This window comes from Rhododendron vialii, chromosome 8a, assembly GCF_030253575.1.
Source record: "Rhododendron vialii isolate Sample 1 chromosome 8a, ASM3025357v1".
NCBI lineage: Eukaryota > Viridiplantae > Streptophyta > Magnoliopsida > Ericales > Ericaceae > Rhododendron > Rhododendron vialii.
In genome coordinates this window covers 35426893-35441140 of record NC_080564.1, presented here as the reverse complement: position 1 = coordinate 35441140, position 14248 = coordinate 35426893, and the positions used below count along the sequence as shown (strand labels likewise).

At 38.0% G+C, this 14248-nt stretch overlaps 1 protein-coding gene and 1 long non-coding RNA gene across 3 annotated transcripts; both read right to left on the bottom strand.

The window, feature by feature from the left end:
- Positions 1-327: 327 nt before the first annotated feature.
- Positions 328-5185, bottom strand: LOC131335553 (uncharacterized). Its single transcript, XR_009202546.1, has 3 exons — positions 4944-5185; positions 4346-4530; positions 328-1019 (listed from the first exon to the last, which is right to left on the bottom strand). It is a non-coding gene; the product is annotated as an uncharacterized LOC131335553 (long non-coding RNA).
- A 2149-nt stretch (positions 5186-7334) lies between these two features.
- Positions 7335-13584, bottom strand: LOC131335548 (ubiquitin-conjugating enzyme E2 34-like). 2 transcript variants are annotated; one of them, XM_058370960.1, is made up of 10 exons: positions 13428-13584; positions 10774-10906; positions 10577-10631; positions 9670-9708; positions 9471-9534; positions 9275-9336; positions 9148-9187; positions 9024-9051; positions 8044-8135; positions 7335-7909 (listed from the first exon to the last, which is right to left on the bottom strand). In XM_058370960.1, exons 2-10 carry the CDS (start codon positions 10828-10830, stop codon positions 7621-7623), a joined length of 726 nt encoding a protein of 241 aa, XP_058226943.1. In that variant the 5' UTR covers positions 10831-10906; positions 13428-13584; the 3' UTR covers positions 7335-7620. The 2 variants fall into 2 exon arrangements, with proteins under 2 accessions (XP_058226943.1, XP_058226944.1); XM_058370961.1 differs by lacking the exon at positions 13428-13584 and adding an exon at positions 11525-11572.
- Between the last annotated feature and the right edge of the window lie 664 nt (positions 13585-14248).

The following is a 14248-nucleotide window of genomic DNA, read 5'->3' as shown; positions in this document are numbered from 1 at the left end:
GAAACCAGCTTACGTACCCTTCGATCAATTTTTGGAACTAGTTCACTTTCACTCGCGAGAGTCCAATCAAAATCGAAGGAAAGCTTCTTTGCTAGTCCTACAAGAGATGATAACACCCCCAAAATTCGAACCTAAGTTAGAAAGTACAAACTGTTACTTCAGCCTTTGACTACCCAGCCAACAGCTTGAGTTAAACAAAGCGTTCACATTCACCATAGCCTGACAGGTTTCTCACTACCATTATCAGCCATTGACAGTGCATAGATATAGTCATTCTGAGTCTTCTCAAGATAAGAACCCAACGCATGAGTATTTAGGACCAACCTATTATCTAGAAACCTGAAACCGCAGTACCATACTAACATGGTGCTGTAATATAGCTTTATGACCGATGTCATATAGACTCGCACATCAACCTCAACCGATACATGTTTATTTGGGAAGATTGAGGTAATGACCTAGCCTTCATAAACCTGAATTTACGTGATGTGGAGAAACAACATCACAAGCATGCATACTCCAAATGTTTGACAAACCATATGCCAGCAGTAAAATAAAAAGAGAAATCATATCAGCCGAGAGTATTCCTCTTCCATTTACATACCCTATACAAGTTCTGTTAGATACACGAAAAACCTAACATATTATGGACTTAAAACAGGAGTCCATTGATGTTCCAGAAGAAGCAGCATGTTCACTGTCCTAATAAGATCATCTGCTCCTTGATGTCTCAATGTCGAAGTTGAAGCAATGGCAATGCCGTAACAGCACCAAAGATGGAAACCAGTAACAACAGCATCCAGGTTGGGATAGATTTCTTCGCTCGGTTTTTGAGATCCCTTGAGGCTTCAACCTTATTCTGGTCCTCTTGTTTAGATTCACCTTTTTTTATCTAACAAAGGTGTGGAGTTTTCTTGCTGAGTAGGGACTTGTGACACTTGCTAGGAAACCGGCTGATTAGATAGCTGCTGCTGTTCGTACTTCTCCACGTACTCGGGGAACATTTTTCTGAATGTGGGCTATTTGGAGAAAAATGTCAGTCAATTGGCACATATTGGAAAGCACCCATCACAGATACAAAATGCAAAGCACGAATGATATGCACAAAAAGGATTCAAGAGGCAAGCAAACATAGTATACTGTTGAATTACGTCCTACAATTGAAAGCAAGACTAGACTTCGCCAGTCGTTGCTTCTCAGCCGAAGTAGTTGTAACACTGCCGGTCGTAGGTGTGAGACCCGAATCCTAATTTCATACATATCATGCATTTTTATGGTTAATAATAAAAATTAAATTGCAATGACTTTTGCGTGTAGTATTGTGCATGCATTCATACAGACAAATTAATGAGGAAAATAAATTCTTTACACCGCTGGTGTAAACATTTATTTCCTCCAAATCAATTGCATTACGCCACGTCGCCATGTTTTATTAATTAGGACCACTGTTTTGACACATGTCGCAATGCAATTGATTTGGAGGAAACAAATATTTACACCGGCGGTGTAAAGAATTTATTGACATTCATGAGTGTAGTCTTTGTTTTAATGCTATGGCCTAAAGTGTTATTTCCCAAATCATAAAGGAGGTATTGCAATTGAATTAGGGACCAAGATAAGCATTAATGCTAGGAAGACACCCCACTGTTTCATGTGAAAGCATAAAAAGACTTCTTTTGTTTCCTAAATTCCGGTTTGTGTACCAATTTCTCTCGGAAAAAAAAGAAAGAAAGAGCACAAGCAGGCCGAGAGGAAAGAATAAAAACATAGAGAAGGAAACTGGGTTTTGGAACAAGAATTCAAAGCTGTAGGTAATTTTACATTCCGATTCCTTGAATTGTATTCATCATGTTGTACACCTACTGAATGAAAAGGGATTACTAGATTAGCAATTGTTTGGGTTCTAGGGTTTTAGTAATTAGATCTTCTACAAATCTTGTTCTTTTTCTAATGTCTTGACTGTATCCAAGCACAAGGGTTGTAGAAGATAAAAACTTGCTCTGAAAATTGAATTGGTTCAACTTCTTTACGTAACTTTTTAGTTCTAAATAGATTATGTTAGTCCTTGGGTTAAATGGCTTCTAATCTAACTAAGCATTAAGAGAAAATTGAATTAGTTTAGTTATGTGAGAAAGTTGTGATTTATGAAGGAAAACCCATCAATTGATCGCTGTTAGTCTTTAATGTAACAATTATTTTTAATGTAACAATTATTTCTATTTGCTGGTATATATGTGGTGAGGTACTGGGTGTAATTAAGCATGGTAAACGTTGTGCTTAGGCACTGAATATTAGAAAGGAAACTGAATTAGTTCATGGGATCATTGAGATGGTAATTAGAAACAAAGTTATGAATAAGTTTTAATCTCTAGCATGCATCTTCATGCATCGGATGTATTATGAATTGCAATCACTAATTTGCATCGCCGTGTGAATCATGCTAGGTTCAGAGAGGTTCGTGCCCACGTCAGCTCCACCTAGGAGTTAGGTTGAGGTTTCAATTAATCTGGTTGTTTTTGAAGGTAAGTACATGTGAATTATATTGATCTGAACTAAAATGATTGCTTGGAATTATTAAAAGTACTCTCTTTTTATGAACTGTGATTTAATTGGTTGAAATATTAAGGATCTAGAATATTTGAGAAATGGGTTTTGAGATTCATGCTATGATAGCCTTGCTGCCCTGCTCTTGCTGCCCATGTGCGGATACCCCCCTTATGGTTAAAAACTGACCATATAACTTACTTGTGGTTTTGAAAATGTGCGGATAGACCCCCTGCTGTTATGTTTTCCATCCATATTAACGGATGTGTATCTCACACATCTCTAGAATGTAATCTGAGTTGTTCATAATGTATTATATAAAGAATAGAGTATATCTGTAAAAAATCATCTTAATCAGACATCAATAACCCAGTGATCTAATTTTTAGTATATTCAAATTTGAAATTTTAATTTCATAACAAAATCGATTTGTCCTTAAGCTTTTCATTTTTTGATTGACTTGAATTTTGGCATAGACGTAGTACTCGTCAAAATTTATAATATGAACGGTTTAGATTCAATTTTTGGTATACGGGATGGTGTGGTTAGATTTAAAAAAGAAGAAGAATCAAGAGACGTGATGGCGGTATAACGGTCTTTTAATGTTGTTTTCGTTAATATGGATGGAAAATATGACGGCAAGGGGTCTATCCGCACATTTTCAAAATCACAGGTAGGTTATGTGGTTAGTTTTGAACCACAAAGGGGGTATCCGTACATGGCGAAAACCACAAGGGTGAAAGTGGACTTTCCTCAAGAAAATAATAGGGATCCAACTAGTAAATCAGGAAAAATAGGCTGGCGAGGCTATGGTGGAAGCATTTCCAGACATCAGTAACTTCCACTCATTCAACAGATTTTAGAGTGCCCAACCTACTCACAGCAACAGTTGGTTGGCATACTCGGGTCCACAAACATTTAATGAAGCTAATGACAAAACTGGAGATGCTTACATGCCCATCAGTGGACAATAGCTTGACGTAATGCAATGTTGTTGTTTAATTTCATTGGTAGATTTACAACCCCAGAAAATTTTATTACGAGATTGTGACAGCGGTTATTGGAGGAGACAAGGCAGTTAATTTGACAATATTGTTGAAATGAACAGGTAAGAGACATTGAACCATATATCTAACAGAAGTTACGCTCTCGTGCAGTCATTGTATTTTTCCCCAAATGTTAAATATCCCATATTTTTGTCAGAAACATCCCATTCTAATATTTGAACAGTGCTCCACAAAAATGACAATGGCTGATATTCCCAACAAGCAAACAACAGCTAAAATTAAAGTAGTCACTTGTTACCAAGAAACACCATTCCCTTTATAACAGTAAATGGAATGGTACAGAGTCACAAACTTTCTGGATGAACTGAAAATCGACACAAAAGAGGTAAGTAGGCCTAACATAGATCCAACACCAACCCATTATGCATTCTAGCTAGGAATTGTGATTGCTGTCTCACTCTATTTCTCCACACAGACATGTCTATATGAAAACCGGCACCGCGTTCCCTTAGCTACAACTAAAACATTGGCTGTCAACCTTCCACAATTTTAGCTTATTTACTGCTACTATATGACAGAGAACCAATCAATTATGCTTGGAGTTAAATGAACTCAATGCAATGTATATAAAAGCACATGCAGGAACTCATAGAATATGTTGACATTTGCTAACTAACCTAAAGTGCTCTACTTGTTTAGGCATGCCCAATTTTCAGTTTTCTCAGAAGTCAAAATTTCTTAACAAATCAGTTACGTACCCTCGATCCTTGGATTTATGGGGTAAGTAAGAATACCTCTCAAACAAATCCCTCGAGACATAACCATACCCATCTTCTCCCCAATCGTTGCCAGCTGAATTTTGAATCTCATAAAAATTTTCACCACGATCAGTAATTCCAAAACCAATTATCGTCACTGCGTGGGTAAACATGTTTTTCCTTTTGGAACGCTTTGTCTTCTATGCCTTGTAAATTTGTCCCTACAAAAGAAAATAATGCATCAAATAAGTACAGAGATATAATCCAGGACTAATCTACCACACAAATACCAATTTTTTTTTTGATAGGCCAAATACCAAATTTAATGCTTCGCCCTCAAACATTTGACTTTTAAAGCTTCTCACTTGAACAAGTATGTTCCATGATGCAAAATTAAGATAATCGTGTACCAATTTACTTAGAGTCCTGCTACCTCAAAAATTGTTCTTCGTATGAAAACCATTATCACTAGCGAAATAGCAAGAACTACGCTCGCCAAAGGCAGATAAAATTCTAGCAGAGATCCTAATACACACATAAATGTTCCTCAACCTCAAGGATCAACTCAAAATTGATTCACTCATAGTACACGATTGTTGGATTGGGTATTACACATACAAAGTGAAAAACATACCGGGGAACCTACGTACCAAGCTTACTCCAAAGTGCGAAAAACACTGCTTTCCATTTCTAACACTATTTTTTTTCTTTCGAACATAGGAAAAAGGCCCGAAGGCTCCCAAAAGACCCTAGGAGCATCTAAAGACTGAATCGAAAAAAGAAGACAAGGGGGTGATAGGCCACCCAATGAGAAGGCAATGAATTTCTAGATAAGGCAGAAGCCACCTAATGGGCTGCGCGATAGCCTAATGAGAAGGCAACGAATTTCTAGATTAGGCAGAAGCCACCCAATGGGCTGCGCGATAGCCCCGTCTCGAAGTCCAAGAAAACCGCCAATTTCTCGTCTTAGCCATCCTACGAACGTAATCCAAAATGCAAGCATAACCCATTTTTAACACTAGTTTACTCCATTCATGGATAAACTTTTGTTTCTAACTTTAAAGAATGAGTAACCCAATTCAATTTCTGTGTACATTACCTTGTTTCCTTCATGCACATTGAATTCTAACAGGAAATGCTACTTATTAAAAGAACTCTACTTACAGCCTTGTAGTTGTCCCAAGAAATTTTTTTTTTTTCCGATCAAACGGAAATTCATTGTCCCATGATTTATTGAATCCCCAAAACTCCCCAACTATTGGACCCACCTCCATGATTAGCCTGGGGATGATATCCCCCCTTCTTTAGGGACGTGAACATCTTCGAACACTTCTGGGTCTAGCTGTCTTTCATCGGGGTGCAGATCTATGTATTTGTCAATCTTATAGTTGTTAAAAATCATCTACGATACACGATACACGATACACGATACGTAACTTACGATTATCCTATATCCTTTTTGTATAAAAATCCTACGATATGACCGCGTATCCTATGATTTGTATGCGTATCCTAATTCTATACATATCCTATGATCACTTATTCGGAAAAAGTGAATCCCAAATGCATTAATCTAAGCTGTTTGTAGGACCTATATAAAAAAAAAGAACTATAATTCGATGGTATTTTGTCTAACTTTTCTTTTCCTAACAAAGGGAATATAAAGCCTTATTGTAATAGGTCCTAATTGAGAGACTTGGAATTTTGCATCTTAATTTTTCTTAAATGTAGCATAGTTTGTTGGTGTTATAAGTTGTATCTACTTTTTAACTATATATTAATTATGAATCTATGATTAACGTTGCTGAAGCATAAACTAAATTTAGTATTTTGACGAAGCTCTAATTGACAAAACTCAAATATAATAGATATTATCGAAAAAGATATAAAGCGCATAAACTAAATTTAGTATTTTGACAAAGCTCTAATTGACAAAACTCAAATATGGTAGATATTATCGAAAAAGATATAAAGCTTTGGGGCAATCAGGAAGAACATGAATGGTATTTTCAATCGTATTCGGACAGAGAGGGCATGCATATCGAATCCATGATCTTCCTAACCAAAAGAATATCCTTGAAAGGGAGACGATCAAGAGCAGCCAACCACAGGAAATGGAGAATGCGAGGGTTAGCATTGGATCTCCAAATCCACTTCCAATCATTAAAAGGTTCAGACTTCAGAGTTACATCTAACATAAGCATCAGTAGCCTATCAAAAAAATAATAATAACATAAGCATCAGTACTATTAAAAAGACCATTTGCAGATTTCCAGCAAGAAGAATCAGGAGAATGGAGAGCTTTTCTCGAATATGAAACCGTCAAGCTCAGAGTCACATAATGCAAGAGCGAGTGCGGATGGGTGAAAGTGCTGAGTAAGTGAAAAATATTTTAAACTACTAAAATTTACGAGAGTGGATTGAAAGGAAACGTGTAAAGCGAGAATCGGGGTCCATATTATGTGACCCGGGTCATGATACAAGCCTAGAAGCCATCCATTGCATCGAAGTTCAATAAAAAATAAAATAAAAAGGCCAATAAAAAAAAGTGAAACCTTCGCATTTCCATTAACTTATTGCGTAGGGAGAGAGGGATTGGCTTCGATCAATTTTTGGAATTAATTCTCCTTCTACTCGCGGGAGTCCAATCAAAATCAAAGCTTCTTTGCTGGTCCTACAAGAGTTGATAACACCTCCAAAATTAGAACCCAAGTCCTTGGAAAGAACAAACTGTTACTTCAGCCTTTGACTACACGTCCAACGGTTTGAGTTAAACAAAGCATTCACGTTCACCATAGCCTGACAGGTTTCTCACTACCATTATCACCCATTGACAGGGCATAGATATAGTCATTCAGAGTTTTCTCAAGATAAGAACCCAACGCATGAGTATTTAGGACCAACCTATTATCTAGAAACCTGAAACCGCAGTATCATACTAACATGGTGCTGCAAGATAGCTTTATGATCGATGTCATATAGACTCGCACATCAACCTCAACCGATACATGTTTATTAGGGAAGATTGAGGTAATGACCTAGCCTTCATAAACCTGAATTTATGTGATGTGGAGAAACAACATCACAAGCATGCATACTCCAAATGTTTGACAAACCATATGCCAGCAGCAAAATAAAAAGAGAAACCATATCAGCTGAGAGTATTCCTCTTCCATTTACATACCCTATACAAGTTCAGTTAGATACACGAAAAACCTAACATATTATGGACTTAAACAGGAGTCCATTGATGTTCCAGAAGAAGCAGCATGTTCACTGTCCCCTAATAAGATCATCTGCTCCTTGACGTCTCAATGTCGAAGTTGAAGCAATGGCAATGCCATAACAGCACCAAAGATGGAAACCAGTAACAACAGCATCCAGGTTGGGATAGATTTCTTCACTCGGTTTTTGAGATCCCTTGGGGCTTCAACCTTATTCTGGTCCTCTTGTTTAGATTCACCTTTTTTATCTAACAGAGGTGTGGAGTTTTCTTGCTGAGTAGGGACTTGTGACACTTGCTCGGGAACAAGCTGATTAGATAGCTGCTGCTGTTCGTACTTCTCCACATACTCTGGGAACATTTTCCTAAATGTTGGGCTATTAGGAGAAAAATGTCAGAATCAATTGGCATAAATTGGAAAGCACCCATCACAGATACAAAACTCAAAGCATGAATGATATGCACAAAAAGGATTCAACCGGCGAGCAAACATAGTACACTGTTGACTTACTTCCTACAATTGAAAGCAAGACTAGACTTCGCCAGTCGTTGCTTCTCAGCCAAAGTAGTTGTAACACTGCCGGTCGTAGGACTGTTGTCCATCTGCATGAGAAACGACAAAATATAAGGCACAGACAGGCAAAGGAATGGTTGTAAGCAAATTAGAATGCTTCAAAGTTTTAGTAAAAGATTGTCACACTATTTTGGGATCTCCTATTTCCTGGTTCGACGTATGTAAGGAAATAATAGGGATCCAACTAGTAAATCAGGAAAATAGGCTGGCGACGCTATGGTGGAAGCATTTCCAGACATCAGTATCTTCCACTCATTCAACAGATTTTAGAGCGGCCAACCTACTCACAACAGCAGTTGGTTGGCAGACCGGGTCCACAAACATTTAATGAAGCTAATGACAAAATTGGACATGCTCAGATGCCCATTAGTGGACAATAGCTTGACGTAGTGCAATGTTGTTGCTTAATTTCATTGGTAGATTTACAACCCCAGAAAATATTATTAAGAGATTGTGACAGCACTTGACTATATTGGAGGAGACAAGACAGTTAATTCGACAATATTGTCAAAATGAACAGGTAAGAGACATTCAACCGTATATCTAACAGAAGTTACGCTCTCGTGCGGGTCAAAATGGCAGATCAGTATTCGTGTTCCCCAACCAAAAGATGGTGGAGAAACCCTTTTCACTTTTCAGCTATGTTGTATAACAAGCAATTCGTCCAACTACTTACGATGTGCGCTAGCTTTTCAATGTTCATATGCAGTCATTGTCTTTTTCCCCAAATGTTAAAATATCCCATATTTTTGTCAGGAAACATCCCATTCTAATATTTGAATAGTGCTCCACAAAAATGACAACAGCTGATATTCCCAACAAGCAAACAACTGCTAAAACTAAAGTAGTCACTTGCTACCAAGAAACGCCATTCCCTTTATAACCGTAAATGGAGAGGTATAGAGTCACAAACTCACCATGAATGAAAGAAGGCCTGTAAGTATGCTGCACGTAGACATGCAAATACAAATGAGCATCAGAGGCTAGTTATAATGTTTGCAAACAATGGCATTTGTTTCCTCATCAATGACAGTTTCTTACCTCGATACAGACCACATCGGATTCCAACTTTCCGGATGAACTGAAAATCGACACAAAAGAGGTGAAAACATAATCAGTTGTCAAAAATAAAGATGTTTCCTAGACCGATTATATGAACAGAACTTACAATCACTCATAGAAAGGCAGATTTTCTTTTGTGTAATAAACCGTCCATTTGGAGTGGTCATGCTACAACAACAGGAAATGTCATTTTCAGTTAAAGGAGACTTGAGAAAAACTTTAAAAAAATGAAAGTAAAGAAATTTTTACTAAAAAGCATTCAAATATTTTTATGGAAAAAGTTAAGCAACTAGGATCCCTACGTGATTCCTGGAGGTTTAAAAGGATACTCTGGAGGGAATTTGATCTTCCCATAGTAATATCCACCTAGCCATGATAAGAGGGAAACAATCATAAGTAAAATCAAAACAAGTTGATATACATAAAAAGAATTTACAAAAACAATCTACAAAACAATTATGTCGTGTGCCCTATACACAGACATATAACAGTTTAACAAACCTGCAAAAGGTGTTCCTTCACTTCCCTCTAGTACGTAATCTGCAACCCATAATTAAGGAACAAGAACTTATGATTTCATTCATCAACAGTAAGTGAAGGAAAGAGCATACAGGGAAAACCATGCATGCCAGCATGTCTAATAGACAGATAAATGCTGCAAAAGAGTTGCTGCCTCGATACAGAGAAGAAAGTGAAATCAAGAATATCTGAAAATATAAAACTAAAAAACAACTTACAAAAGTTCTGTTTATAAGTTAACTAAAAAGAACAACAAAACAAGATATAAAATTTGTTCTTTCCTTAATTTGGTTTAGATTTGCCAGTCAGCCAATAAGAAGTCATACTCCCACTTATGGACAGGTAAGATAGTAAGTCATCATTCATACAGCAGTTAGCCATCTATTCCTGTGTATCTTTATTCCTCCAAACAAGAAGCCAAAGTTAGACTAATAGAAAAAATTCACTGCTGTGTGCTGTCTGGGCAAAAATAGAAAAAGCTAACTGCTAGCATGGATCTCAACATAGTAGAAGCCTAGTGCAATCATAAAACAAAATGCAATATCTATGAAGACAATAATTTTCCTCATTTTTGTGGTGCTAATGGTAGTTTGAAAAGCCTAAACTTGACAGAGTCACCCGATATAACGAACATATAGGAAAGGGGCTAATTCCACCAGTAAGATATGGCTAACAGAGAAACTCAAAACCACAGACAAAACAGTCAAGCAAAACCGGCAGGGGGGGCCACAGCATGGGCATTGGCCATTGCACATGGCACAAATATTTTGCAAAGATACATATTTGACATCACCCCGCCCATAGATTAACACAAACAAATAGAATGTCCAAACGAGAGAGAGAGAGAGAGAGAGAGAGAGAGAGAGAGAGAGAGAGAGAGGCAACTTACGCCACTCGAGAATGTCGTTTGGGGAAGGCCGGGAAGTGATATGGGGAACAGGTTCCTGCAAATTCAAGGTGACACAAAATCACCCACAGAACAGAAAAGGAGGTACAGAAAATGTTGTTCAACATGGAAAATCAGGTAAGTGAGCTACTGATTAAAACACATGGAAACACAATTCAAGGAATAAGATGAGAGCATACTTTACAAAGGGCTCTGTATTCCTTTTGAAGGCGCTTTACACACGCTTTCTCTGCCATCTAGAACTTCCAATGGAAACAAGATAGAAGATAAATTTCCTGGCTTCAACCTCCGCTATCCCTTTAACTCTGTTGACTGGAAATCATACGAGACTCACGAGTCATGTAATTTAAGAAATGATCCTAATCAAATGTGTGAACCAGATTATCTACGCCAAATAAGACCAAGTATTCAATCTAATCAACATTATTTTTATGAGTATCAACCAAAACGACAATGTAACAGGAATATACAATAAGTTGCCAACAAGCTCAATTCTGAACAAATAGTTGCCAAGCTAGCTGCATCTCCTGAGAGACACCCCCAATTCCCATGTACAGCTGGCAGAGGAGGTAAGAACAATGCAAGGGCCAAATACGTTCATAAACTGCATGAATGAGGTGGTAGAATGTGGGGCAGCATATTATTCCAAGTATATCATAGTGTTATTCTTGGTAGGATTATTGGTTGACAATGCTTTGTACCACATTGGTTGTGTGATCTTGTAATGAGTAATGACATAATATAAATAACAGTCTTTGTGTTAGGGTTAATTAACACCTATATACTTTTACTCTCTCAAACAACATGGTATCGGAGCAAGCATGTTCTCTGGGTTGGGCCGAGGCAGCCAATCATTTTGGGAGACAAGTGTATTACATTGTCTATCATTTGAATAGAACAATCATAATTCACTGGTAGTATGCAGCTTACGTTTATTGAGGAACAAGTGTTTGCAAGAAAGAACATCCAATTATACCCATCAAACACCACTATCTAGGGGTGTGCAAAAACCCGCTCACCCGACCCAACCCGAAGGGTTTCGGGTGGGGCCGACCATGTGGTTCGGTCGGGTACGGATTCATTTTTTGAAAAAAATCATTTTTTGGTTTGGGGCTCGGGGTGTTGTTTTTCTTACCCGACCCGACCAAAGACGACCAATTCATGAAGATCAGTATTGGTTTTTAGTCCGACCCGACCGATCGGTTAGCGGACGGTTTCTACCCCTATTCAGTTCGGTTTGCGGGTTTGAAAATGTCGATACCAGACCTGTAGGGTCGGGTTCGGGGTCAAACCCGACCCGCCCAACCCGTGCCCACCCGCTAACACTATCATCAAAGATCTAACCCAGTAGAGAGTCTAGAGACCCACCAATTCATCCCAAAGTTGAAACTACCAAAAAGATGGATCATGCGAGAATGCTAAAATTCAGGATCCATATCACCAAGGGCCACTTAAGCCCACGATCACCTAGAAGTATTCTACTCATAAATATATACACAATTACCTAAGAATACGCCCAGCAAGAAAACAACAATTAGGAAGGATGAAATGCCAGTGGATTAACATATCAATTTGCAGTGTTCTAAATGGCGGCCGCCGAGGCCACCTAGGCGCTTGGAGGTGCCCTGCCACCAAGCCAATACCCCTTGGCGTTTGATTTGGCGCCCAGGGAGGTTTGGCAGTGTTTGGCGGCCGCCTAGGCAACCTTGGCGGTCTTGGCCGGGCTTGGCGGCGTCTTTGAAGGCCTTTGGCGGCCTAAAATGTATAGTATTAAACTAATGGAGATCAAGTTTTGGAAGGGTATGGAGGAGAAGAGTAGTTAAAGGAAGGAGATGAACTTTGAACTTGGCATTAGGGATCTCCGATCTCGTTTATTTCTACTTATTGTCTTATTCAACTTATTTGCTAGTTGCTACTACTTAATTTCATTTGGATTTGTACATTAAACTTTGCATTATGGTTATGTAGAACTTTGAACTTGCATTATGGATACATAGAATATAGTTTGATTGGATAATGGTTTGTTAAAAAAAAAAAAAAAATGCCGAATTGCTCGGCGCCGCCTAGGCGGCTTAGCACTTGGAGGTGAGTCTCCGCCCTACTAGAACATTGTCAATTTGCATGACATGGTTTATTATTACTAGCCACTTCGTAACTTTTGATCCTGGATTCATGGAGGAAAAATACAAAAGGCAAAAAAAAAAAACCTTAAAAGCCAAAAGGAGATGGAATGAAAGAAGCTGAAATCGAAATCTTTTTGTTTTGTTTTGGTGTTGTAATGAAAATGAGAAGCAAAAGGATAGATAGTTTTCAACCAAATAACCAAAAAACACAAGAAGATGGATGGGAATAATCATAATTACCAAAAGAAATAAGCGATATGTTTAATTGAGCAAGAACAAAACGCCGTTTTATCAATCTCCTATGATATCGCTACGAGCAGCATTTTTTTTTTTTTTTTTGTGATCGTACTACAAGTCTACAAGCACCATAAACATAACTTTTTTCAACCCTAATTGAGTGTCATCAATATCTTTCCTGAGAAACCCTAATTTGCATCCAAACGTGAGAAATGTCGCCCATTATATCCAAAAGCGGATGGAAATCCCGATCGGAAAACATTGGTATATAATATTCTAACGCAGTCCAATTGAAGAACCAACCAAACTAGAGGACGAAAGAATTCTGAAAAATAAACTGGAAATCAAGATATAATATCTTTCTCATCGTTCAAACAATCCGAAAATTGAATCAGAAAATGGAATCGCAAAGAAGAAAGAATCATCGAAGCAAAAGCGACGAGAGAGAGAGAGAGAGAGAAGAGTTGAGTTACCTCGGATCAGACAAGCGAGAGGAAATTGGGGGCGCGACGGATTGGTGCGATTTTGGAGTTCGCTCTCTCTCTCTCTCTCTCTCTCCTTCCTTTTTAGACAGTCGTCACGGCGGAGTCGACAGTCCTCGTCCGCGTCCAAAACACGGTGTGGGTTACTTTATATGTCGACTAGACTGCGTCGTTTAATTCTTTTGTGGACCTTTAACCTCGCATCTTCAAGTCAGGAGGTTTAAGTTTTATAAAACGGCGTCGTGGTTGTTTTGTTGATTAAACCGGATAGGAAAAAGTTCCAAGACAAATTTAGATTAATTTCCTCAACGAGAAAAACTATGTTTTAGGCATGGCTTAATAATCTTGGAGGATTACTGTCTATGTTAATTTTTTTTTTCCCAGCATTTGGTAATTTTTTGTTATATTTTTTTATTATTATATTTTTCTCAACAAGAGGAATTTAAAATTTAAGAAATATAACTTGAAAAGCCGGTTCATTTTGAATATTTTGGTTATAAATATAACTTGACTCTCTCAAAACAGGGTTGGACTGGATATTTCATTGGGAGAACCCCATGGAGTAATTGTTAAGTGCTCTTGGGCACTGCCACGTGATGTCCCAACACCTCTTTTCATCATATATTTTTGTGAGGTCTATACACTTAATACTAGCCGTCACAAAAATGTGTGGTGAAGAGAGGTGTGAGGATCACGTGACGGTATTCTAAGACCACCAAATAATTTTTCCTTTTGGTGGGCTTGTCACTATTTTGGAACATTGTACGATTCTACTATCGTTTTGCCTGTCTCGCGGCATAGGTTTACAATCA

What these genes read in the sequence shown, in the direction of transcription:
- LOC131335548 (XM_058370960.1), bottom strand. Translation starts at nt 10,830, where the DNA reads ATGGCAGAGAAAGCGTGTGTAAAGCGCCTTCAAAAGGAATACAGAGCC. An exon ending in CCGATGTGGTCTGTATCGAG is followed by an intron (nt 9,052 to 9,147) that starts GTAAGAAACTGT and finishes GTCTACGTGCAG; the next exon opens with CATACTTACAGGCCTTCTTT. An exon ending in CTTGCTTTCAATTGTAGGAA is followed by an intron (nt 7,910 to 8,043) that starts GTAAGTCAACAG and finishes TTCTCCTAATAG; the next exon opens with CCCAACATTTAGGAAAATGT.